Source organism: Rana temporaria, chromosome 1 (assembly GCF_905171775.1).
Source record: "Rana temporaria chromosome 1, aRanTem1.1, whole genome shotgun sequence".
Classification (NCBI taxonomy): domain Eukaryota; kingdom Metazoa; phylum Chordata; class Amphibia; order Anura; family Ranidae; genus Rana; species Rana temporaria.
Genome location: NC_053489.1, coordinates 265,400,684 through 265,425,284, shown reverse-complemented (window position 1 = coordinate 265,425,284; position 24,601 = coordinate 265,400,684). Strand labels below are relative to the sequence as shown.

At 41.7% G+C, this 24,601-nt stretch overlaps 1 protein-coding gene across 1 annotated transcript in view; it reads right to left on the bottom strand.

Annotated features, from left to right (window-relative positions):
- Positions 1-3,277: 3,277 nt before the first annotated feature.
- The window catches only part of LOC120941704 (teratocarcinoma-derived growth factor-like), a 31,971-nt gene continuing 10,647 nt past the window's right edge, over positions 3,278-24,601 (bottom strand). Inside the window, exons 3-6 of the mRNA XM_040355295.1 lie at positions 22,358-22,504; positions 14,638-14,752; positions 14,414-14,514; positions 3,278-3,612 (exon numbers count right to left, since the gene is read on the bottom strand). Coding sequence (XP_040211229.1) covers positions 3,503-3,612; positions 14,414-14,514; positions 14,638-14,752; positions 22,358-22,504 — 473 coding nt within the window. The 3' untranslated portion in view covers positions 3,278-3,502. The remainder of the gene's footprint in view (positions 3,613-14,413; positions 14,515-14,637; positions 14,753-22,357; positions 22,505-24,601) is intronic.

The window sequence follows — 24,601 nt, the reverse complement described above, 5'->3', positions numbered from 1 at the left end:
TAACATCATCTTTCACATTATACCAAAAAATTGGGCTAACTTTACTTTTTCATTTATTTTTTTAAATACTGTGTGACATAAAATACTGCAACAATCGCCATTTTATTATTATATAATTTTTTTTTTTTTAACTTGTAAACACCAAGGCCCAGATTCTCGTAGATGGGCGTAAATTTGGGCGGGCGTAACGTATCTGATTTACGTTACGCCACCGCAAGTTTTTCAGGCAAGTGCTTTATTCACAAAGCACTTGCGTGTAAAGTTGCGGCGGCGTAACGTAAATCACACGGCGGAATTCAAATTCGGCGGGTAGGGGGCGTGTATAATTTAAATGAAGCTCGTCCCCGCGCCAAACGAACTGCGCATGCGCCGTCCCTAAAAAGTCCCAGCGTGCATTGCTCTAAATGACGTCGCAAGGACGTCATTGGTTTTGACGTGGACGTAAATTACGTCCAGCCCCATTCACGGACGACTTACGCTAACGACGTAAATTTATAAATTTTTGACGCGGGAACGACGGCCATACTTAACATTGGCTGCGCCTCATAGACCCAGGGGCAACTTTACGCCGGGAAACTTTACTGCGTCGGTCGCGCGTACGTTCGTGGATTCGCGTATCTAGCTAATTTGCATACTCTACGGGGAAATCGACGGAAGCGCCACCTAGCAGGCAAAAAAAAAAAAATTTCATTTAAGATCTATGTGTAACTGATTCTAAGAATCAGTCGCATAGATACGACGGCCCAGATTAGGACTTACGACGACGTACATGGCGCTGCGCCGTCGTAAGTCCTTTGAGAATCTGGGCCCAAATGTCAGAAATAGAACTGGAACCTAAACCTTTGATGACCAAGCCTATCAATACACTACTTTATGCACTCAGGGTCTGTGTTCTTTTGAGTAGATTTTTCTTCACTTGATGTCTTAAAACACTAATAAAATGAAAGTAAACTTCTCTAAATGAAAAAAAAAAAATCCTCTTGGACAGCGGAACAAGCATCTTTGGAAAATGCCCCCCAATTACTGTTTCAGTGACAACTCATTGGATTTTCTGCCACTTTTAGTCCCAGTGAGAAGCGTTACTTGGACAAAGACCACATTAAAAACCTAAGGAGGTTCCAACCCTACATTTTCAGGTCAAAATATATATATTTTTACTTTTAGCTTAAAAAATAAATAAAAATAACAAAAATGCAAAGCTCAAGGTCTCCCAATAATTGCATACCAGAACCTTAATCCGAGCATGCAGCCCACTAAACCATACCAAGCTACATGCCCTCAATGTGGGATACCCCCCCCCCCCAGCAAACCAATATAATCAATCCTGCTGCAACGTGAATCCAAATGACAGTTTCCATTGGCTATGTAAGGGAAGAGTTGGGGGGGGGAGGTGGGGATGGTAGTGAACTTATTGCCCGAATAACAGTGCCCATATTGAGGCAGTAATGTCGCTGCTGTCCCTGCCCTTTTGCTTACGTGGCAGAGATTTCTGACGACATTAGGAAGCAGCGAGTGCTTGGAACCGCTTAGGAACCAGTTACAGTGGCAAGCGGTAATATATAGAAGCAGTATAAATATCACTATATGATTTTCAGACACAGACTTAGACCAAACCGTTGGTTCATTCCTCAGAGGTAAAATTATGCAAAAATGATCTTCATTATCTATGGTACCTTTAGGATATACCAATTATCCTCTAATACAAATAATAGTGGGGATAAAATTAACGCAATTATCTTTCATACCATGGCTTTATTTTTGAAAGTCCAGCACCACACAGACTGAAAATGTAAAAGGAATACTTTATTGTAAACTACATTATATAAACAGAACATAATCGGCATTGCTTGCAAAAACTTGATTTTTGCGGTCATGACAGAAAGTATAAAGAAAATCTCCAAAGTGAAGGGTAATTACCTTCTTAGGGCAAAAATTACTATATACTCAACAAGAAAACTGTATTTAGCCATCTTCTTCCTATTACAGTTGACTGATATCACACTAATGCGAGCAAATGTGATTGACACTCAAGGCAGAGGTTGAAAAGCTGAAAAATACCATTGCCAAAACTATGCCCATTTACCTTGGACCAATGACCAGAAGAGAAAATGCAAATATTGCCAATTCTGCTAGCAGTTTAGTTTCTAGATATACAAGTGCAAAGTGGGTGAGCTGTATAACAGCCCATGAGTGGAAGAAAAAAAAAAACACACACACACACAAAAAAAAAAAAAAAAAAAAAAAAAGCTTGATTCCTTAATCAACACAGTGTTGATGGGGGAATGCCTACCCGCTGCGGTATTGTAATCTGCCAGAGGGGTGGGGAGTTTTCCCAGCCAGAAGAACACAATAAAGCCGTGTTTACACAATCAGATTTCTGATGGACTCAAATCCGATGGATTTTTTCGTTGGATATCCAATGAAGCGAACTTTGATTAGTCTTGCATACTCACCATCAGACTAAATTCTGACCGTGCCAAAACGCGGTGACGTAAAACACTAATACGAGATGAAGAAAATGAAGTTCAATGCTTCCGAGCATGCTTCGACTTGATTCTGAGCATGCGTGGATTTTTCTCCAATGGAGTTCCACACAGACGATCGAAATTTCCCATCGTTTTTTTATCCATAGGAAAAATTGAAAACATGTTCTATTTTTTTACACCGATAGAAAAAAGACCGATGGGGCCCACGTTCGATCGGTTTGTCTGATGAAAACAGTCCATCTGTCTTTTTTCAAATCGGACAAACCGATCATGTGTACACGGCTTTACTCAATTACTGCTAGCTGCTTTATCCACTGGCAGTAATTACATATAAAAATTTGATGGCTGGTTGTACCCAAATTGATTGATGGATTGACTTGGGTACAATCAGCCTGCTCATACGTGGATTGAATCTCGTCTGGTCCAGGCTGAGCCAGCCATGGCCCACGTTGGCTGACAACAACTGCCATTTTCTTTTTTCTAGGTCCACCAATTGCTTTTTGTTGAGAGATGAAGTTAAAAACAAACAAAAAAAAAAAACACAAGTATTTGTATGAAGGGCTAAGTTTCCTCTTTTCCTTCATATCTACTGTCATTTTCCAAACATAGCAAAAATCTATCAATTTTGCTCATACGTACTCCTGCTCAGGTAACAGCTGTTAACAGTGTGATTTTTCCTACAGTTCATGTTTCTCGGACAACTGTCACCAGACAGTAAGCGAGAATGAATCATCCCCAGTGGGGACACAAACAGCAAGCAAACAATAAAAAAATAAATGCCTTTTTAAAAAAAAAAAAAAAAAAAAGTAATATACGTTTTCAGGGTACACAGAAAAGTTAAATGTGCAAGTACAATATAGTATTCTTTCATAAAAACTAATAATTTAACAAATAAAAATATGCAAACACTTGTCATGGAAAAGTGCAAGATTACATTTCAATAAATATGTTAAACCGTTAAAATGGCTATATATCAAATTATACAGCTATTTTACAAAAATGTGAAGAGATCATTTCTAATGGAGTGACAGAATAGTTGCCATAATCAGAACAAGGAGAGATATTGGCGACATTGTAATTCCTCCAGACTGTACCATTTTGACATCTTCATGATATTCATATGCATCTATGAAAAAAAAGAAAAGAAAATGATAAGAAAAAAAATAAAATAAGAAAACATAGGCTTAAAATACAAAAAGGACATGCAATGTCTGTTGGCATTTGTACAAAATAATTAAACAGTTGATTGCTGATGGGTACATAAGGCAGGAAACCCTATAGAGTTGCAAATTACAGATACTTAGCATATAACAGGACAAAAGTCTTTTTACAGGGAATTTGGACACTTTATGCGAATGAAAGGTGTTCAGAGTGTGCAGCTGATTTCTGAAGCTCCCTTTGTAGTCATAAAGGACGTTTGATAAGACAACTAGTGTCTTGTCATTTTCCTGCTATGAAAAGGGCATAAAATGCATGACAGCAGTGATTGCCTCCATATGCTCCTATTTTCTCACATAATCTAGTTTATCTAACCATCTTAACCCCATCTGCAAGGTGACAAATGGAATCCAAGACAACTCATACCAGAATGACATTTTATTGCTTGCAAAATTCAGGTGCAGAGCCAGTCTGTGTCAGTCAGAGGCAAGACAATTTCACCATGTAACCACCATTTATTTATTGTTACATTTATTCGTACTCAAAAGGCTTCACCAATTTTGAAGCCAATATTTTTGTATTTTAAATGAAGGGAACAGCTAATGGGAAAAAAACAAAAAATGGGGGGGGGGGGGGTGGGGGAATCTTGTAATGTCCACTGTTCAAATGATCACCACATATCTTAAAATCTTTGATTTAATAAAGTCCCCAACTACAATTTTTTTTTTAAATCAAGCCAGCAATACTGGGATAGGTTTGGCTGATGTTACATCCCATTTAACACCAATTCAGAGTTGCAAGTATTTTTAATAGCAGCCAGTAAAAACTGGGCACCTTTCTCCTGCCAATAAATACCAGTGACTGGAAAAGGTTGCCAGTAGAATATATGGCTGTGACGCTCAGGTCATTCATGCACGCGCAATTCTGGTTCAAAGCTGGCTGAGACCATCAGAGTGCCTGCTACACAGTATGTACGGGCGGCGGGTCTGGCAGAGGTGGTGTCTAAATGTCTTGTGTGATGTCATGGTGCAAGTGAGCCAAGCGGAGAACTCGTCTACGGGATAGGAGCAAGGCAAGCTGGGAGCGTCAAGGAGCAAAGCCGGCAGTGCTGCAGGGGAAAAGGGCACACAGTAGGCCCAAGCAGCAGATGGAAGGGGTACATGTGCTAGAACCAATCCCCTTGCAGTGCAGCCAGAGGGAGAGAAGGAGAAGCTGGCAGCGCTGCAGGGGGAGGCAGAAGAGGATTGCGGTCTCTAATAAGACAGTACAGTTGGCCCTTCTGCTCAGTAGGTGCCTGGGCCCCCCTTTTGAACTGATGGGGCCCGGGCTCAGTACAGAAGTGCTGGCTGTATTGCCTTAGCAAGCAACCCTGTACACATTAGATAGACAAAACAGAAGCCGATGGGCGATTTAGGCTGCATTCACATCTGAGCGTATTGTTTTCAGGTGGAATTTTGTACTGGTCAAAAAGGTCACAAAAGTAAAAAGCAGAAAACCGCCTGTAATCTGCCCACAAAGAAGCTCATACTTTTTTTGAGCTTCAGGCATCAGAACGCTCAGATGTGAACAGGGATCCTTTAAATTAATGGGATTTTGCTTGTTGGGCATTTTTGAGATGAACATTTTACAAGCTAAAAACGCTCAGGTGTGAATGCAGCCTAAATCCTATTTTATCAGCCACAACTTACTGATATTTTGTAAACTGTATCTGCAGCGTCCCACTCAGGACATGTGGGAACTGCAAAAGTATTACTTCTTTGTCATTGCTATATTGCATGTCATTTTGCATTGTATACCTGTGGTATCCCTGTTCATAGGCTGGTCAGGTGTGCTTCTTACTTCCCACCACAAGATGGGGATAGCACCACTCTGGGAAATCTATCCCAGCTCAGGTTTATCTGTGGTCTGTAGTTGAGTACAGGAAGCAGTATGGAGAGAGAAAGGAGAATGTGAAGGTCAGTCCAGAGAAGGGACACATTTAAACTGCTAAAATCAAAGGATAAAAGCCATTAATCGGCAGCAAGGACCTTTGAGTATACAGGTGAAGGATTTATTAGCCTCCGGCAACCTCACCCATGTCACTGGATTCAAAAAGGACCAGACACAAGTAAGCATTATTACTGAACCACAGCCTGAGTCCAGGCCTACTAAAGTCTATTAGCAGTGGATCAGCAGAATTCCTCTATTTACCCAGAGACTGTATTCTAACTGGATGTTTGTACTGCAACCAAAACCAGACACAGTAAAAGTTGTGAGTTGTATTCTGCCACTGCCTATCTCATTCTTTAACATTGTTACTACAACTGGTTGTACCACCATTAACGGTACTGGCGTCACGACAAATATCATCAAGGGACCCAGCCGCCACAAGCACTCTAAACACCCCTGTCATCACGGGCACCTCAACCACCATCTCGGCTGGCGTTTCCCTATCGCAGAGCGTGCCCCGGAGGATTTCGTGCTGTCTTCCCTTTCACTGTGCGACCGGCCCAGGGAGGCTTTCTGCTAACCGTGAGTAAACCGATGAACTGTATTATTGCTGTCTCTCATTGGCCCACCGTGCACCTCACGTGTTCCCCTGCGGTTCTGGCTCGTCGCATAAGAAAAATTGGCGTCACGAACAGGATTTTTTACCCCTGCGCCCTATCTAAAAGACTGTTGCATCAGAATAAGCCCCTTTGCTTTATTGAGAGACTGTTTACTTATTGCATGCTGTGTGGGGCCACAGAACTGTTTAAACTGTTTAAAAGTTGCATGGAAGCGTTATCCCAGTTATCAGCATAAAAATCGCAGCATCCAATTTGTGTGTTAACAAAACTGCATGCAGTATTTGAATTGACTATTTCCATTCACTTAAAATGGCTGCCAGAGACCTTCTTGTTCAAAAATTCCTACGCCATCACTGTGGATAAGTTAGTGACACCCCCTGAAGAGCGGGAAAGTTTGGTGCCACCTATTTATGCAAAATTGTCCGGCCAGCCCGCCTTACCTTTGCTGTGTCAATCCTGGGAGGAAAGTGTGACAAACGCACGCCCCAGAAGTCGCGAGACTTTGCATGCGAGCAAAAGGAGAGAAAATAATCGCATTGCTTGCCGTCCGAGCAGTAATCGCAGCCTGTCAGGTGCCTCTACTAACTATAAGGAGCACTGATAGCTGGAATTCTGCCAGAGACCCAAAATCAACATTGCTGCAGCATTGTATTCAGCCGGCATTAAATTCTTAAAGGGCCATACACCCGCAAGACAGCGGTTGCCCATAGCAACACCGCACAAAAAGTGTCTAAAAACGCATTTGACTTACCTAACTAGAACTCACCTGCTGTTACCATGTCTGTGCAAGGAGATGACGTGCAGCCCGACCTCAGAGGACCCCCTGCATCAGCCGCAGTCGGTCCCAATGCAATACCAACTGCTGCAGCACCAAGTTTAATGCCTTTAACCATGCCTTATTATTTTGGGGCCCCCTGGTTCCCACGATATTCTGGGGAAATTCATACTTTAAGGGACTTTAAAGAAAAAATTCTGTCTGTGTTCAGATTGTACCCTGTATCCCCAGAGCAACAGATGGAGATTCTTCTTGCGCAATTGGAAGGAGCTGCGCTCAGAGAAGTGAAATCTTGGCCGAGCTCGGAGAGAAAGACCATGGAGCAGATTTTTGAACGTCTCTACACCACCTTTGAACCCAGAACCGTGTCAGAGGTCAAGATGAGGTTCTTCAGCAAGAGACAGCAATCTGGTGAGTCACTCAGAGACTTTGCATTATCTTTGCAGGAAGCCCTTAGAGCTGTTGTCCAAGTAGACCCCCGTGAGGCAGAAAATCAGGACAAAACCCTGAAAGAACAATTTATTGAAGGCGTCCATACAGACAATCTAAAGAGCCAACTAAGAATGTTAGCCGCCCAACATCCAAGCGCTACCTTCTTAGATTTTAAAGAACTAGCTATCAGCATACTGGGAAAAAGCCCACCAACAGAACCTGTTAGATCTGTTGACGTGCCTGTATCACAGCTGGTTACCCCTGTAAAGTCTTTACCTATAGTCAGTCAGGCAACCCAAGCTCCAGTTCCTGACGCAGTTGCTGCCTTGACTGAGCAAGTCCGTTTTCTGACTAAAAGTCTGGAGAAAGTCCACCAAAAATTGGAACAATGGGAGAAACCATTAATGCTAGAGGATGAGAAACCTGTGTCCAGAAGACTCTTCCCCTCTAATTCTAGAGAGACTTATTCCAGAAATTCTGGCGGACGCCCCCCTGACCACACTAGTACCCCTAAGCGGCCTATCTGCACGTACTGTCACAAACCAGGCCATACAGAAGCAACCTGCTGGCAGTTAAACGGGAAACCCCCGAGGCCAAGGACCACCCCTCGGGAGGTAAACCAATAGGTCCAGAAGATCCCCACTGGATGCCAAGATACGTTGGATCCCGTCCTGAAGTGGCACTTCAAATAAATGGAGTCCCTTTTGTTGCCCTAGTTGACACCGGATCCCAAGTCACCACCATCCAACAAGCAGCCTTTGAAAAATACTGGGATCAAAAGCAGCTTACCCAGCCTCCAGAATCCTGGCTGAGTCTCATAGCCAGTAACGGCAAACCCATACCAGTCCATGGTTATTGGGAACCTACCATTCAAGTAGGAGGAACTACACTACCTCGACAAGGCCTTATTGTGGTACAAGTCAGAGACAATAACCCTAACCCTCCAATAGTCCTAGGAATGAATGTCCTCAGGAACTGTTATGTGGAGATGCTAGAAGCCTTGCACCAGTTAGTGCCTACTGCCCCTCCTGATTCTAAGAAGGTGATCCAACAAACCATCCGTGTACTAAATGCGCAACAGAGATTCACCAACGAAAAAGGAGAAATTAGCTGTGCCCGCATCCGGGATAAGCAACCTGTGATCCTCAAACCCAACACCGAAACTCTCTTGTGGTGCCGAGCTGTAGTCGGAATCCAAGGTCAAGACTACCAAGCCCTGGTAGAGCCTGTTGTTTTGGAAGACTATCCTCTAGTTAGAGCTGCAAGGAGCCTAGTAACCGTCTCTGAAGGTAAAGTGCCTATACGACTCCTAAACTTGAGTGATAGCAGCGTAACACTAACAAAACACCGTCCTATTGCACAGCTCATCCAAGTCACTTTTCAAGATGTCATCAGTGTAACTACAGCTACCACAGAGCAAATTCCCAAGAGACAGAACCCCCAGGACCAAAATGTAAACACATCCTGGTGGAAAGAACTTCATGTGGGAGATGCTTCCACACCAGCAAACCAAATGGAGGGAGTACTAAAAATTGTGAAGGAGCTTCACCTTGCCTTCAGTAAGCATTCCACCGACTATGGAGAAGTGGATATCATCAAGCACTCCATTCCTACAGGTTCACACCCACCGATCAAGGAAAGATATCGGCCTATACCACCAACTATGTACCAATCCGTAAAGCAAATGATCCAAGAGATGAAGGACTCCAATGTCATTAGAGACAGCCATAGTCCATGGGCTGCACCTCTAGTTCTTGTCCGTAAGAAGGATGGTAACATCAGATTCTGTGTGGATTACAGAAAAATTAACCAAATCACCCACAAGGATGCTTACCCGTTACCACGCATAGAGGAATCTTTGACAGCTTTAGGATCTTCAGCCTACTTCTCTACCCTTGATTTAACCAGTGGATACTGGCAAGTACCCATGGCACCTGAAGATCGTGAGAAGACTGCATTTACCACCCCGATGGGCCTATTTGAGTTCAACCGCATGCCTTTTGGACTTTGCAATGCGCCCGGAACCTTTCAAAGATTAATGGAGCATTTTTTAGGACACAAAAATTTTGAAACTGTCCTGTTGTACTTAGATGATGTCATCACTCCAAATCGTATGAAGATCACTTGAAACATTTGGCTGAAGTTTTTAAAATCCTCATTAAACATGGACTCAAAGTCAAACCATCTAAGTGCTATCTACTGAAGACAGAAGTCAAATACTTAGGGCATATTGTAAGCTCTGAAGGTGTTAAACCGGATCCAGAGAAGATAGCCGCAGTCCGGAATTGGCCTACTCCTACTACAGTGAAAGAAGTGAGGAGCTTTCTCAGTTTCGCAGGATACTACAGACGCTTTATTCCTCACTTTGCCCAAATTGCGGGGCCAATATTAGAACTTCTGAGAGGACATCCCAAGAGGTACCAAAAGTCTCCAATACCAGTTGAATGGAACACAGAAAGAGAAATCGCCTTCCAGCTCCTAAAGAAGAAGTTAACAGAACCACCAATCCTAGGCTATCCAGATTACCAGAAGCCATTTCATCTTTACACAGATGCTAGTAAGAAAGGTCTGGGAGCTGTCCTATCGCAGGTACAGGAAGGAAAAGAAAGAGTTATTTCCTACGCTAGTAGATCTCTTAAAGGTACTGAAAGAAACGACCAAAACTATAGTTCCTTCAAATTGGAGTTCCTCGCACTCGTGTGGGCTGTTACAGAAAAATTTAAAGATTACCTTGCCGCAACACCATTTGTGGCCTTCACAGATAACAACCCGCTAGCACATCTGAATACCGCCAAGTTGGGAGCATTGGAACAAAGATGGGCCTCACGCCTAGCTAACTACGATTTCACCATAAAATACAGAACAGGAAAAGCAAATGAAAATGCGGATGCATTATCCCGTCTGCCTACCCAAGAAGACCCTACTACACAGGAAGAGGTTTGGGAAGAGGTAGAAATGCCAGCTTTTTACAAAAATTTTGCCCAACAAGACATTATCACCATCAAAGGAAGAAAAGTCCTTAATCTTCAACAACAAGTGGATCCAAGATCCCAAGTGGACAAAGAAAGGTGGATCAAGCTGCAAAATGAAAGCAGAGTGTTGGGAGAACTGCAAGATTTCTTCACCAGCGGAAGAACACCTGAAAGAATTCGCAGAAGAAATGCTGATCCAGAATTGTCAAAACTTTGGAGACACAGAAAACATCTCTTCCTACAGAAGGGCCTACTATTAAGAAGAACTTTAGACCCAATTACCTCGGATTGTCTATACCAAATCTTAATACCACGCCGAGATGCAAGAATCATTCTTGAGATGTATCATGATCAATCAGGACACTTTGGCGTGCAGAAGACAGAAGCCACCATCCGTAGAAGATTCTACTGGATTGGGATGAGAGGAGACATTGAAAAGTGGTGTCGAGAATGTTCCACCTGTGCTGTTGGAAGAAATGAAAAACATGACCAGAAAGCACCCTTACATCCCATTGTAAGCCGAACACCACTAGAAATAGTTGCAATTGACCATGTGAAGCTGGAACCAAGTCGGTCAGGTTACACATACGCCGTGACCATCATTGATCATTATACCAAATTTGTTGTAGCCGTACCTGTCAAGGACCTGACTGCCAAAACAACTGCAGATGCCTTCTGGAAACATTTCCTATTGCCATATGGATGCCCAGAAAGAATCCTTACAGATCAGGGATCTGCCTTTGAGTCGCAACTCTTCAAAGAACTGTGTACACTTCACAATTGCCAGAAAATCAGGACCACAGCCTACCACCCTCAAGGGAATGGACTTTGCGAGAAAATGAACCAAACTTTAATTGAGATGTTAAGAGCAGTACCTCCTGCTACAAGAAGTGATTGGCCTACTCTATTGCCTCAGTTGATGTACACCTACAATAACACGATTCACTGTTCTACTGGGTATACACCTTACTATCTCATGTTTGGCCGACAAGGTAAACTACCTGCTGACCATACTTTGGGCGTACAAGTGCCTGATGCAATCAACCCTCTACCAAAGACTGATTGGGTGAGTGAGCACCAAAGACGTCTAATTGATGCACAAGAAATTGTTCAACATCGCATGGAACGTGCTCATGAAAAGCAACAAAGAGATTATAACCAATCTGCCAAAGCAGAACCTCTCAAAATTGGTGACCATGTATGGTTAAAAAACAACCATCGCACCAGCAAGTTAGATAGCAAATGGGAGAGAGAACCTTACACCATTACAGCTATTCTCAATCCAGAGACTGATACTTATGAGATCACTAAAGAAAACAAATCACGTGTAGTACATCGCAATCGCCTTAAGTTATGTCTCAAGGAAAGTACTCAAGAAGAAACTCTTCAAGAAGAAGCTGTCCAAGAGGAAACACAATCCATAGAACCCGAGCCTACAAAACCATCTGATTCAGAGAATCCACTACAGTCTTTTGGAAAAGCATTATTAGACTCTGATCCTTTACAATGGTTCCTTACACCATGGCTCAATATCTTAGTGCCTGCCAAGAACAATACAACCACACTTCAACCAGAGGAGCTATCTCAAGAAGTGTCTACTACAGCTCAAGAGACACCAAGTTCCCTTGAAACAAGGCCTGTAGAAACTCAGCCGCTAAGAAGATCTGACAGAACTACAAGAGGACGACCACCTTTCCGTTTGGAGGATTACCTGCACCAGCAGCCGAGAAGTCGACTACCGACTCTGTCATCTCATCGTTGAGTGCATCCTTACATCGTCTGAAGTTCCAGAGTGAGAAGAAGACTTACTTGGGATATTATGTTTGTTTCCTTTAAAGGACTTTTCAAAAGGACTACTTGCCTACTGTTTTGCAACGTTCAAGCCTGTACCCGGAGATAGACTTTCACGTACCTGAGCCTCCGTGATATTCATCTGTTGACATTTTCCTGTGCCCAGGGAACGGACTCATACCCTGTGAGCCTCCTGAGATGTTATTTTTGCTTTGTTTTCCTTTTTCCATCTCATCGTGGACTATTCTGGTTTTGCCATACATACCAGTCTTCAGAGGAAAAACTACACCCCTTTTTGTCACCTTTTGTCACATTTCGTTGTTGCCTGAGATATGTTTGCCTAACCCATTTTACTTGCAGATACAAGAAGTACAAGAATGGGGTTATATTGTTATTTCCTATGCATGCATGCTTTTCCATTTCTCTTATATCTTACAGGAAGACACAACATCGAGTCAAAAGTGTGCCGAGGTCGACACACGTTTTACCATGGGGGTATGCAGCGTCCCACTCAGGACATGTGGGAACTGCAAAAGTATTACTTCTTTGTCATTGCTATATTGCATGTCATTTTGCATTGTATACCTGTGGTATCCCTGTTCATAGGCTGGTCAGGTGTGCTTCTTACTTCCCACCACAAGATGGGGATAGCACCACTCTGGGAAATCTATCCCAGCTCAGGTTTATCTGTGGTCTGTAGTTGAGTACAGGAAGCAGTATGGAGAGAGAAAGGAGAATGTGAAGGTCAGTCCAGAGAAGGGACACATTTAAACTGCTAAAATCAAAGGATAAAAGCCATTAATCGGCAGCAAGGACCTTTGAGTATACAGGTGAAGGATTTATTAGCCTCCGGCAACCTCACCCATGTCACTGGATTCAAAAAGGACCAGACACAAGTAAGCATTATTACTGAACCACAGCCTGAGTCCAGGCCTACTAAAGTCTATTAGCAGTGGATCAGCAGAATTCCTCTATTTACCCAGAGACTGTATTCTAACTGGATGTTTGTACTGCAACCAAAACCAGACACAGTAAAAGTTGTGAGTTGTATTCTGCCACTGCCTATCTCATTCTTTAACATTGTTACTACAACTGGTTGTACCACCATTAACGGTACTGGCGTCACGACAAATATCATCAAGGGACCCAGCCGCCACAAGCACTCTAAACACCCCTGTCATCACGGGCACCTCAACCACCATCTCGGCTGGCGTTTCCCTATCGCAGAGCGTGCCCCGGAGGATTTCGTGCTGTCTTCCCTTTCACTGTGCGACCGGCCCAGGGAGGCTTTCTGCTAACCGTGAGTAAACCGATGAACTGTATTATTGCTGTCTCTCATCGGCCCACCGTGCACCTCACGTGTTCCCCTGCGGTTCTGGCTCGTCGCATATCTGACCACCTATGCAATGACCCAAGGATACTAGCCATACACTAAAGATAATTACAACTATATCCAACTGTTTTTTGACTAGCTATCACAATATTCTCATGTCTATGACCAATTGAGATTGGCTAGTGGGAGAGATCCGTAAGAAAAGTAAAATTACTGTCACCCTCACTTGACAAAAACACACTACCAGAATCCTCTCCTACTTATGCCATGACACAGATATACAGTCAACATTCAGAAAATTACATCTGACACTAATCTTATACCTGTCATATTTAAAAGTAAAGTAAAAAAAAAAACAAAAAAAAAAACACCAAAACCCCTTTAAATATCTTAGCCTCTGTGCAGTGAGTACTGAAGTATAATTTTGTAAACAGCATTAGCAGCTCATTTGATTTTTTTTTCTGTCAACAGTTACTTTAGCTGAATTTATCGTCATAGGTATATTCTCAAAAAAATATGATTAGCACTCAGTCATCTACAAGACACTGTTGCTGTCAGGAATCATTTCGGTCTCATTCTTGTAAACCTATTTCGTATGTTTTTCATGTCAGCGTTGCTTATCAAGGACTAACATGTTCCAACTAAGCACACATTGGATCAGTTGGATTTTCTGAAATGACAAAAACCGAAGACAATCATTTCCATTAAGCAGAGAAGATTACCGCAGGCACTGTTTAATTCCAGCAGCTTATTGCTACATCTACCCAAGAAACGTGTACTTATTTGTACACTTTGTTATTTTTATGGTATATAAATGCCTGTACTGTAAACAAAGCTTTGGTTACACAGAATGGATTGCAATAAGAGACAATCTTTCTTTGCTGCTTATAATTGCAAAATTCTATATTTAGACGTACCACAGTCTCCGGATGGAAAACAATACATAGTTCCATAAGAACATCTGCATAAAGCGCACTTTCTAGGCAGCCAATGTCCATTAGCTACAGAGCCACAATGCCTGCAAGAGATGGGAGAAAAGAGCAATGATCAATTCAATCTTTCAAATTTGAGAGAAAAAAAAGGGGGGGGGGGAGTAGAAGAGGGGAAGGCTTTAGATATAGTTAGCTTGCTCAACACGTACTTGTTCCTCGAGTCAAACTCACAATGTCTTCCAGTGAAATGCTTAGGGCAAGCGCAGAAACTGCCTAGCATACAGGTCCCTCCATTCTTACAGCAGTGCTTGTCCAGTGTACTGGCTAAGAAAAAAAAAAAATATACATATTTTGTATGACCCATAAAACCACCAGATACTATAAATGAATCATAAATAGATCATATCTTATATATACACACACACAAAAATGTTGATTGGGCGGTGCCATACACGTCTACCCATTTTAACACAAACATTAGATCACTTTATTCAGCAGAAAATTAGTAATATCTGGGACATAAATGGGCAACTTCAGACCTTAGCAGACACGTCGGGGCTCAATGTTTGCTCAAGTCTACTATAGTGGTTATTGTACTGTTCAGTAATTGGAACATGCACCACTATGTAAAATGAATATGAAAGTGAGGAAAGGTTATTGTTATGCCATTATAACTACCTGTGGTCTCCTGTACCAGTACCGTATGCCATTTTTTAACCTGAGGCATTTAATGGTAGTAGGAGTGAGTCCTCCACATGTAGAATGGTTAAAGTAGCTACATTCCTTTGATGGTTCCATCTGTGCATGCACAAAATCAGCCTTCAAATTATATTCTAACCAAAGATTGTTCTACAAACATTGTGCATGTTCTGATTTTTAAAGAAGGAAGGGAATGCCCAAGTGAAGTATAATGCAGGGCATAGACAATAGCAAAGAAAATCCATCTTGGCTGATCACAGTGGCAAGAGTAGTCTTTAAACAATCTCTTTCTCTGCTCTGGCTGAAAATAGTTGGGCAAATATTCAATTGTTCCTTTTGTCCCCTTTAAATGTATATATTATGTATAAAACAGAAAAAAAAAAAAAGGAGAGAAAAGCACCACTACCCAAGTTTAGCATTTATTAAAACATTAATAAAAATGAAAAATATGCACCCACATTTAAAATACATTAAAAAGTGGAAAATAGGTCTCCAGCAGGTGGCAACCTTCCAGGTGGTCAATGGTGAGCAAACCCCTCCGTGTGGATGTGATGTAAGGTGCTTGGAACGGAAGTTAACCAGGGGAACACCAGGAAGAGCCAGCAGAAGACTGAGCGTGTATATCACATGGATAGGAACCACTGTGGACAGCAGGAAATAGAACTGCTGGCCCTTTCTGGTGTTCCCCTGGTCAACTTCCTGTTTCCAAGCACCTTACATCACATCCACGCAGAGAGGCATGCTCATCATTGACCACCTGGAAGGTTGCCACCTGCTGGAGACCTATTGATACACTTTTTAAAGTCTTATAAAAGGGAAGTGCAGATTTATTGTTTTTCATTTTACCAATAGGTAGTGGCACTTCTCTCTTTTGTTCTGTTTATACACGTTTTGCTGGTGAGAGCTTCCTCAATGTGAACTTTATGCCACAGTGACTTTTAAGGACTAAAAAAGACTTTCATTCATCATTCCTTGCCCATTTTGTCAGTTACACCGGTGCCTCCCCCCTTTCTTGCACTTGAATACGTTTACGGTGTTAATGCCCTTTACGAATCTCTTTATAGTTACAAATGTATAGATTATGAATGAAAGAGTGAAAAGATTTTATGTGTTGCCTAGTGTCAACATCCATGTTTACAAGGAAATCTGGCAAAAAAAAAAAATGTGATTGGGACTTAAAAAAAAAAAAAAAGAAAAAAGGCACAAAAGAAACAAAAAAAATAAACAAGATATATAAAATGTTAGTTTGGCACAAAAACCCTTCTAGTTAACCCATTTTGGGAATAAAACTCCTAACAAGAATTAATCTGTTATCGATACCATGTGGAAATGGGATTTTTTTAGTTTACATCTCTGTGTAGATGAGTATTGTAGTGCATATACTTACTTAACTCTAAAAATGGCTACACATTATACAATTTTCCCTTTACCAAAATCATATAAGTTAAGGTCAAACCTAAACAAACACTTTCAATTTGTATGCAGTCAAGCCCTTGCATGACATAGTTGAAGAGGTAAATCTAAAAAAGGGAATTGGAAAAAAAAAATTGTTTAAAATGTGTAGACTGCTTAATGCCTTGTACACACGACCGGTTTTCACAAGGAAAAAACACTGCCATTTTTTCGCGAAAACCGGTCCTGTATGCGCTCCCCTGCAGTTTTTTCGATGACAAAACTGGCCGCAAAAAAATTGAAATAAGCTTTTTTTTTCTCGTCGCGTTTTCCATCAGTTTTTTTCTCGTCGTGAAAAAACGGTTGTGTGTATGCTTTTCCGAGGGGAAAAAAAATATATATGCATGCTCAGAATCAAGTATGCAGCCCAAAGGGTGGTGCCATTTGAAAGGAACTTCCCCTTTATAGTCCCGTTGTACGTCACCGCGCTTTGGTCGGACGTTTTTTGCATGAACGTGTGTATGCAAATCAGGCTAGAAAGGAATCACGTCGGAAAAATGTATTTTTTTTTCCTGCGGAGAAAAATGGTTGTGTGTACGAGGCATAAGGGTTTTATATGGCTTTTGTAATAAAATAAGTTTTATATTTTATTTCAGAAGCATAAAATACCATGGTCCATTAACCACTAGATGTGTTGCCCACCCAGATCCCTACCAACAATATCGTACAAATGTAGTACAATTGTTTTTTTGGTAAATAGATGTAGCCTTGTAATACGATTTTCATCCATGGATACATGAAATGGTGGGGCATGTGCACTGACAACATGAAAAGCTTGAGACACAGGCACCATATGCCTGCAACGGTCTAATTTCAAACCACATTTAATTTTTAAAGTGCAGAAGGCTGCTCTTATTGTACACCTTCATGCCCTCCACTTTAATGCATACCTTACTATGAAGTTCTTATTAGCCAATGCCTAGGACAGCAGGATAAGACAAACATCTATTACAGTTGCTTTAAATGGCAAACTTTTCAAAATGGTATTCGCTGTGGTAGTCACACAGAAACAAAGTGACTAACAAAAATCATAATTAATTGCTTGTTTCTCTTCCTTATTAAAGGCTTTAATGTGGCTGCATTGATGACTCTTGATTTCCAGAATATTTTAACAAACAGCCTTAGGCAAATGATTTAGGCTATTAAATTATCAAACATTTCACTATGGGATACGGAAGTTGAGAAACAAATATGTCATACATTTTAATCTATCTCTGAATATAATTAGTTGCATTTGACCTAAACCAATGTGTAATAAACACTTTGAATGTACATAGGAATTAGGAGCAAAAAAAAAAAAAAAAAAAAAAAAGAAGGGGTATGCTTTTCCATTAACTACCCATATAAACACGGAATTAAACAAATTAGACCCCTCATCTTTTCTAATGATTAACCTGAATTCCAGTCAAATATATTTTTGATATTACATATATGAAATCTGTCTTGCCTTCAAAAAAGTTTACAAGTCAGGCATTTCTATTGAAGTCTATGGGGCCAAAAAAAAAATAAAAATTGTAATCTGCCAAAAAGAAGCTCATGTACTTTAAGCAACAGGTGTTTCGCTTCAGCGACAGAAGGTTTAGATGTGAACAGGGGCCATTGAAACAAATGGGACTTGGCTTGTTGAGAGTTTTTAGAGCTACGAGCTTCAAGCAAATAAAAAGTATATTTAAAGGCTATTCCTTGTTTAAACCCTTGCCGCCCATCCACCGTCAAATAACGGAGGGGAGTTGCAGCTCTCGTTCTGGCTGGACATCATATGAACCCAGAACGGCCGCTCTCGCAAGGGCACGCAGCGTGGCCACGGCTCTTAAAACATGTGTCCAATCACAGGCAGTCACATGTAAACACTGAGATTCCGGTAATCGGCTCTCATCGTCTCACACTGACAGAGTGTGGCGAGGAGAGCCGATCAGGACATCAAGACATGTAACCAGGGCACTGATCAGTGATTACAATAACATGCCACCAGTGCGACCTATAAGTGCTGCCCATCAATGCCACCCATCAATGCTCATAAGTGCAGCATATTAGTGCCACCTAATCAATGCTGCCTCATCAACGAAGGAGAAAAATTACAGAAATTAAGAAAATAAAAATGTGTTATATTAAAAGTATATCTTTTTGTAAAAAATAAAAAACCCAGCAGCAATTAAATACCACCAATAGAAAGCTCTATTTGTGTGAATAAAATTATAAAAAAATTCACATAGTTACAATGTAGCATGACCGGCAATTGTAATTCAATATCCGACAGCGCTGAAAGCTCAAAATTGGCCTGGGCAGGAAAGGGGTGAAAGTGCCCAGTAGGCAAGTGATTAAATAATGGTGGCAGACATACTGTATGCCATGTGAGCTAGCAAGCTGTTTTGCTTGAAAACAAATCACCATTTACCTTTCAAATGGTCCACTGTAGCTCAAACGCTCTCAAGCGCTTCGTCTTGGTGGGAGGGTTTCAGCAGTGCTTGGATACAATTTTCTTATGATGTGCAAGCTCCTGCTGAAGCCAAATCCCCCATGACCTCTTATTCAATCAAAGAAAGCAGGTGGGACCAACCACTGATTGTTATGCCTCTGTTAGGCACATCCCTATGTTTCATTGTGGTTCAAGTAGTGAATTGGGCACAAAGCTGAACTGATTTCAATAGCACTGGTACAGTATTGTCACCCTATTTAAGGAAGTGGGAGACTAATGGTTTTGCAGACAGGATCAACAGGTTAAAGTGGACAATGCTTGAAGCTATGGGCAAACTTAACCGCTTGCCGACCACCGCACGCAGATATACGTCTGCAGCATTGCACGAACAGGCAAAAGGACACAGACACATACATACATACATACATACATACATAATCTCCCCTTTAAGAATCGGTATTATGCACTGTGAGCTCCGTGACTCCGACCGCAGGTCCCGCAGGACTCGATGTCCACGGGCATACCCGTGATCGTGTCGTGGTGAGGAAGAACGGGGAAATGCTGATATAAGTTAGCATTTCCCCAGTCAGGACAGTGATCACAGCTTCCTGAAATCGGAAGCGGTGATCACTGTCGTGTCACACACAGCCCATCCCCCCTACAGTTAGAAGCACTCCCTAGGGCACACTTAACGCCAACGCCACCTAGTGGCTAACCCCTTCACTGCCATTTTCACAGTAATCAGTGCATTATTATTGCACTGAGCGCTGTAAAAATGACAATGTTCCCAAAAATGTGTCAGAATGTCTCAGTCACAATAAATAAAAAAAACACACACACACACACACACACACACACACACACACACACAGATCGACGCCATTACTAGTAAAAAAAAAGCCATAATTTTATCCCCTATTTTGTAGACGCTATAACTTTTGCGCAAACCAATCAATATGCGCTTATTTTTACCAAAAATATGTAGAAGAATACAAATCGGCCTAAACCGGAGAAAAAAAAAAAAGAAAGAAACATTTCAAGGGGTATAGACACTTTTTCAAGGCACTGTACCTCAGACAGGTACTAATTTTCTGATACAAAATAAATATGCTCCCCCCACCAACCCACTCTGCCCCACCCTATAACAGTAGCATAAACTCAGATACAAATATAGTTCCTCACTGTTGGAGATATGGAGCATTTGGAGAGAGTGGTGTTTTATCCCTCTAGCACACAAAATAGTAGCCTGTCTACAGGTTAGCAGGCAAGTCATTATTTCCTTCTAGTGCAGGGATCTCCAAAAAGTGGAGGGGGGGGCAGGATGCCATTATTCAGTCATTGGGCACTATTCCTTCCCTTGATGGAAGACATCTTCCTTCCACTGACAACAAATATGGGGCACTATTTCTCCCACTGACACCAATAATGTATTTTGTTTTACTCCCACTGACCACCAAGCCTATGGCATTGCTTACTTCCACCTATGCCAGGGCATTTTCTACACTCCTGGTCATAGTCCGGCCTCCCTAATTGAAGGGCAGTAAATTGGCCTTTTGTTTGGAAACTCCTGTTCTAGTACATGTGAGGTAGTAAAATCGACGGTCTCGACACAGCTTCCAAGGAGCCCAGGATTCTTTCTAGCCCAGCAGTGAGGAAAAAGCTTGAGCATCCAAGGGAGATTTTTAAACCTGAACACCAGGGATGACATTTTTTGAACATTGAAAAATGTTTCCCAACTTATTAGTTAAAGTGCACTTGTCCTTTACCTAGTATAAGAAAGTGAAAACACACTAGGTGGCAACACAGAAAGAATGCTCAACTGTACAGCTGCTCCAGGATATGATGCGTGAACCGCTCCTTAGTAAAAGTGGGACAATATTCCCACATTTATGGTTTTAGGGCACATGTGAATTGGACTGAAGAGAAAAAATAACTTTAGTTTCTCGCTGGAACATGATGTAATGGGGTTTAATATTTATGCACGATCCAGGAGAGGTTTATTAGTAAACTGTTATGCATGCATTACCATTGAATGCTATAACATATCAAAGTGGAGTCACATTTTACTAATTAGGTTTAGCCAACAGGTTGAAATCGCAAACAACGACCATTTGTTTTATCCATCTTCTCTGCGTCTACACAGTTCACAATATTAGGCCCCATACACACGAAAGGATTTATCCGCGAATACGGTCCAGCGGACCGTTTCCGCGGATAAATCCTCTCGAGGATTTCAGAGGATTTCCATGCGATGGTGTGTACTCACCATCGCATTGAAATCCGCGCCGAAATCCTCTGGCGATGACGTGTCGCGCCGTCGCCGCGATTATGACGCGGCGACGTGCGCGACGCTGTCATATAAGGAATTCCACGCATGCGTCAAATCATTACGACGCATTCGGGGGATCCCTTCGAACGGATGGATCCGGTGAGTCTATACAGACCAGCGGATCCATCCGTTGGGATGGATTTCAGCAGATAGATTTGTTCTGCATGTCAGCGAATATCCGATCTGCTGGAATCCATCCCAGGGGATAAATATCCGCGGAAACAGATCCGCTGGAGTGTACACACCATAGGATCTATCCGCTGAAACCCATTCGCTGGGATTTTTCAGCGGATAGATTCTATCGTGTGTATGGGGCCTCAGTATACCAGCTGACAGCACAGCTTGCACAAAGCATAATAAGAAAAGCATGATGAGAGCAAAAACTTTCCTGAGGAAGGAACAGGCTTGCCACGCACCAATCAAATTTTTTTGGCTTTACAAAAGCACAAGACAGTATGCGAACATGCTGTCCTGTATCGCAGTCTTGGAGTATTCCCTGAATTACTTACTGCACAACATGGGATTTATTTGTCATTGGGCTGCACATATACAGCAACACTTCTTTAAATCTTATATATATATATATATATATATATATATATATTAAAATGATAAAATATAGCTTGGTTGTGTGTTCTCTCTTTATACTAAAATCAAGCAAAGTTTTATCCAGTCGCTAAGATCGCAGAAAGAGTGGATGGATAGTCAAAGTAACGCAGAGATGAACAGTAGAGTAGATGCAGAAAGCAAACTTATTTTCCCAATATAAAATCTTAATGGCTCATGAAAGCTGATTTTACTAACCACTTTATCCCTTATCTTTTAAAAGACAGTTTTAATATGTGATATGTTATTTATTTCAAAATGTTTTTGACATCAGAGGCTTGAATCGGCATGAATTAATGAAGTGGCCTCACCTTGGAGACTTCATCTGTGTGTTTTGATTTATCACAGTGTGGCTACATGTCCTAGACAATTCTTAGGAGATTGACAAGAAAACGTAAGTGGCAGTCATTGCCAGAGCGTGACTTACTTTTTGTGAGCCCAATAAATGGAATCTTCTCTCTAAAGATTTTCTGCTTCTGAATCTCAGTATGGTTATGTTGTCTCACAGGCTTCTGAGAATGTGTTTCCAGTGACAGCAAGGATCCAGCAGCTTTCATTGTTCCATTCTGAATTGCTAGTTTTCAGCAAAAACATTATTGAAATTATTATTATTTTTTTTACATTTGGATCTTTCAGAGAATAAGATGGTGTAGAACGCATAAGAGAATTTGAAATAGTTTGTGTCAGTTTACCACAAAGTCATAAGATGTATATGAGGTGAAGAATGTATCCTATGTTTAACAAGCATTTGCCCAAATACATAACACCAGCTTCTTTAAAAAAAAAAAAAAAAAAAAGAAGGGTTAAACATTTTCCTCAATAGCTGTGGCCACAATGCTTACCTCCACTCTAATGCCCCACAGAATCAGGTTTCCTGGATTGAATGATGCCCAGTGAGGAAGCTGGTGTTGGACTTTTAAGCCGTTTTTAACCACTTCCTTACTGGGCACTTAAACCCCTTCCTGACCAGAGGACTTTTTGCGATTCGGCACTGCGTCGCTTTAACTGACAATTGCGCGGTCGTGCGACGTGGCTCCCAAACAAAATTAACGTCCTTTTTTCCCCACAAATAGAGCTTTCTTTTGGTGGTATTTGATCACCTCTGCGGTTTTTATTTTTTGCGCTATAAACAAAAATAGAGCGACAATTTTGAACAAAAATAAAATATTTTTACTTTGTTGCTATAATAAATAGCTCAATTTTTTTTTTTACGTTTTTTTTTATCCTCAGTCTAGGCCGATACGTATTCTACATATTTTTAGTAAAAAAATAAAAATCGCAATAAGCGACTGGTTTGCGCAAAAGTTATAGCGCCTACAAAATAAGGGACAGAATTATTATTTTTTATTTTTACTAGAAATGGCGGCGATCTGCGATTTTTATTGGGACTGCGACGTTATGGCGGACACATCGGACACTTTTGACACATTTTTGGCGCCATTCACATTTATACTGCAATCAGTGCTATAAATATGCACTAATTACTGTATAAATTTTTTTTTTTTTACTAGAAAAGGCGGCGATCTGCGATTTTTATTGGGACTGCGACGTTATGGCGGACACTTTTGACACATTTTTGGCGCCATTCACATTTATACTGCAATCAGTGCTATAAATATGCACTAATTACTGTATAAATGCTTTTTTTTTACTAGAAATGGCGGCGATCTGCGATTTTTATTGGGACTGCGACGTTATGGCGGACACATCGGACACTTTTGACACATTTTTGGCGCCATTCACATTTATACTGCAATCAGTGCTATAAATATGCACTAATTACTGTATAAATGTGACTGGCAGGGAAGGGGTTAACACTAGGGGGTGAGGAAGGGGTTAAATGTGTACCCTAATTAGTGTTCTAACTGTGGGGGAGGGGGGGTGACTGGGGGGGTGACCGATCCGTGTCTCTATGTACAAGAGACACAGATCCGTCTCCTCTCTCCCCTGACAGCACCGCTGTCTGCGAGACCCGGGAATGAGAGATGATCTCATATGTAAACATATGAGATCATCTCTCATTGGCCGCACAGATCGCCTAGGAAACGGCCGCTCCGATTGGCCGTTCACGGCGATCTGTGACTGGCTGTGTCCGAGGGACACGGCCAGCACAGCAGTTCCCCGCTGCGCGCTCGGGAGCGCGCGCGGGGAACGCGAAAAGGGGAGGCCGTAAAAAGACGGCCTGTTAGGGATTGGGAGCCGCGCTGAGGCCGTACAAAGTCGTACGGCCGTCAGCAAGTGGTTAATGTGACCTTCATTTTTTTTTTGAAGGACTGCCCTTCAATATTTTTGTTATTGTATTAAAACTAGAAATGTGTGGATGAGCCATTAGCAGGAGCTCTCAGTGGCTCAACTCTGATTCTAAAGAGAAAGAATTTTTTTTTTCCACAAGTATTTCTGATGCCTTCTTGTGGCAACAGAAAAACCCTTCTCCCGTATTGCCAGTGAATTTAGAGAGGTTAGGTTATTTTGCAAAGAAACCCATGCAGAAAGAATTACAGTACTCCATGCTTTTGCAAGGCCAGTGTCTAAGGCCCCATACACACACGAGAGGATTTATCCACGAATACGGTCCAGCGGACCGTTTCCGCGGATAAATCCTCTCGAGGATTTGCGCGGATTTCCATGCGATGGAGTGTACTCACCATCGCATTCAAATCCGCGCCGAAAT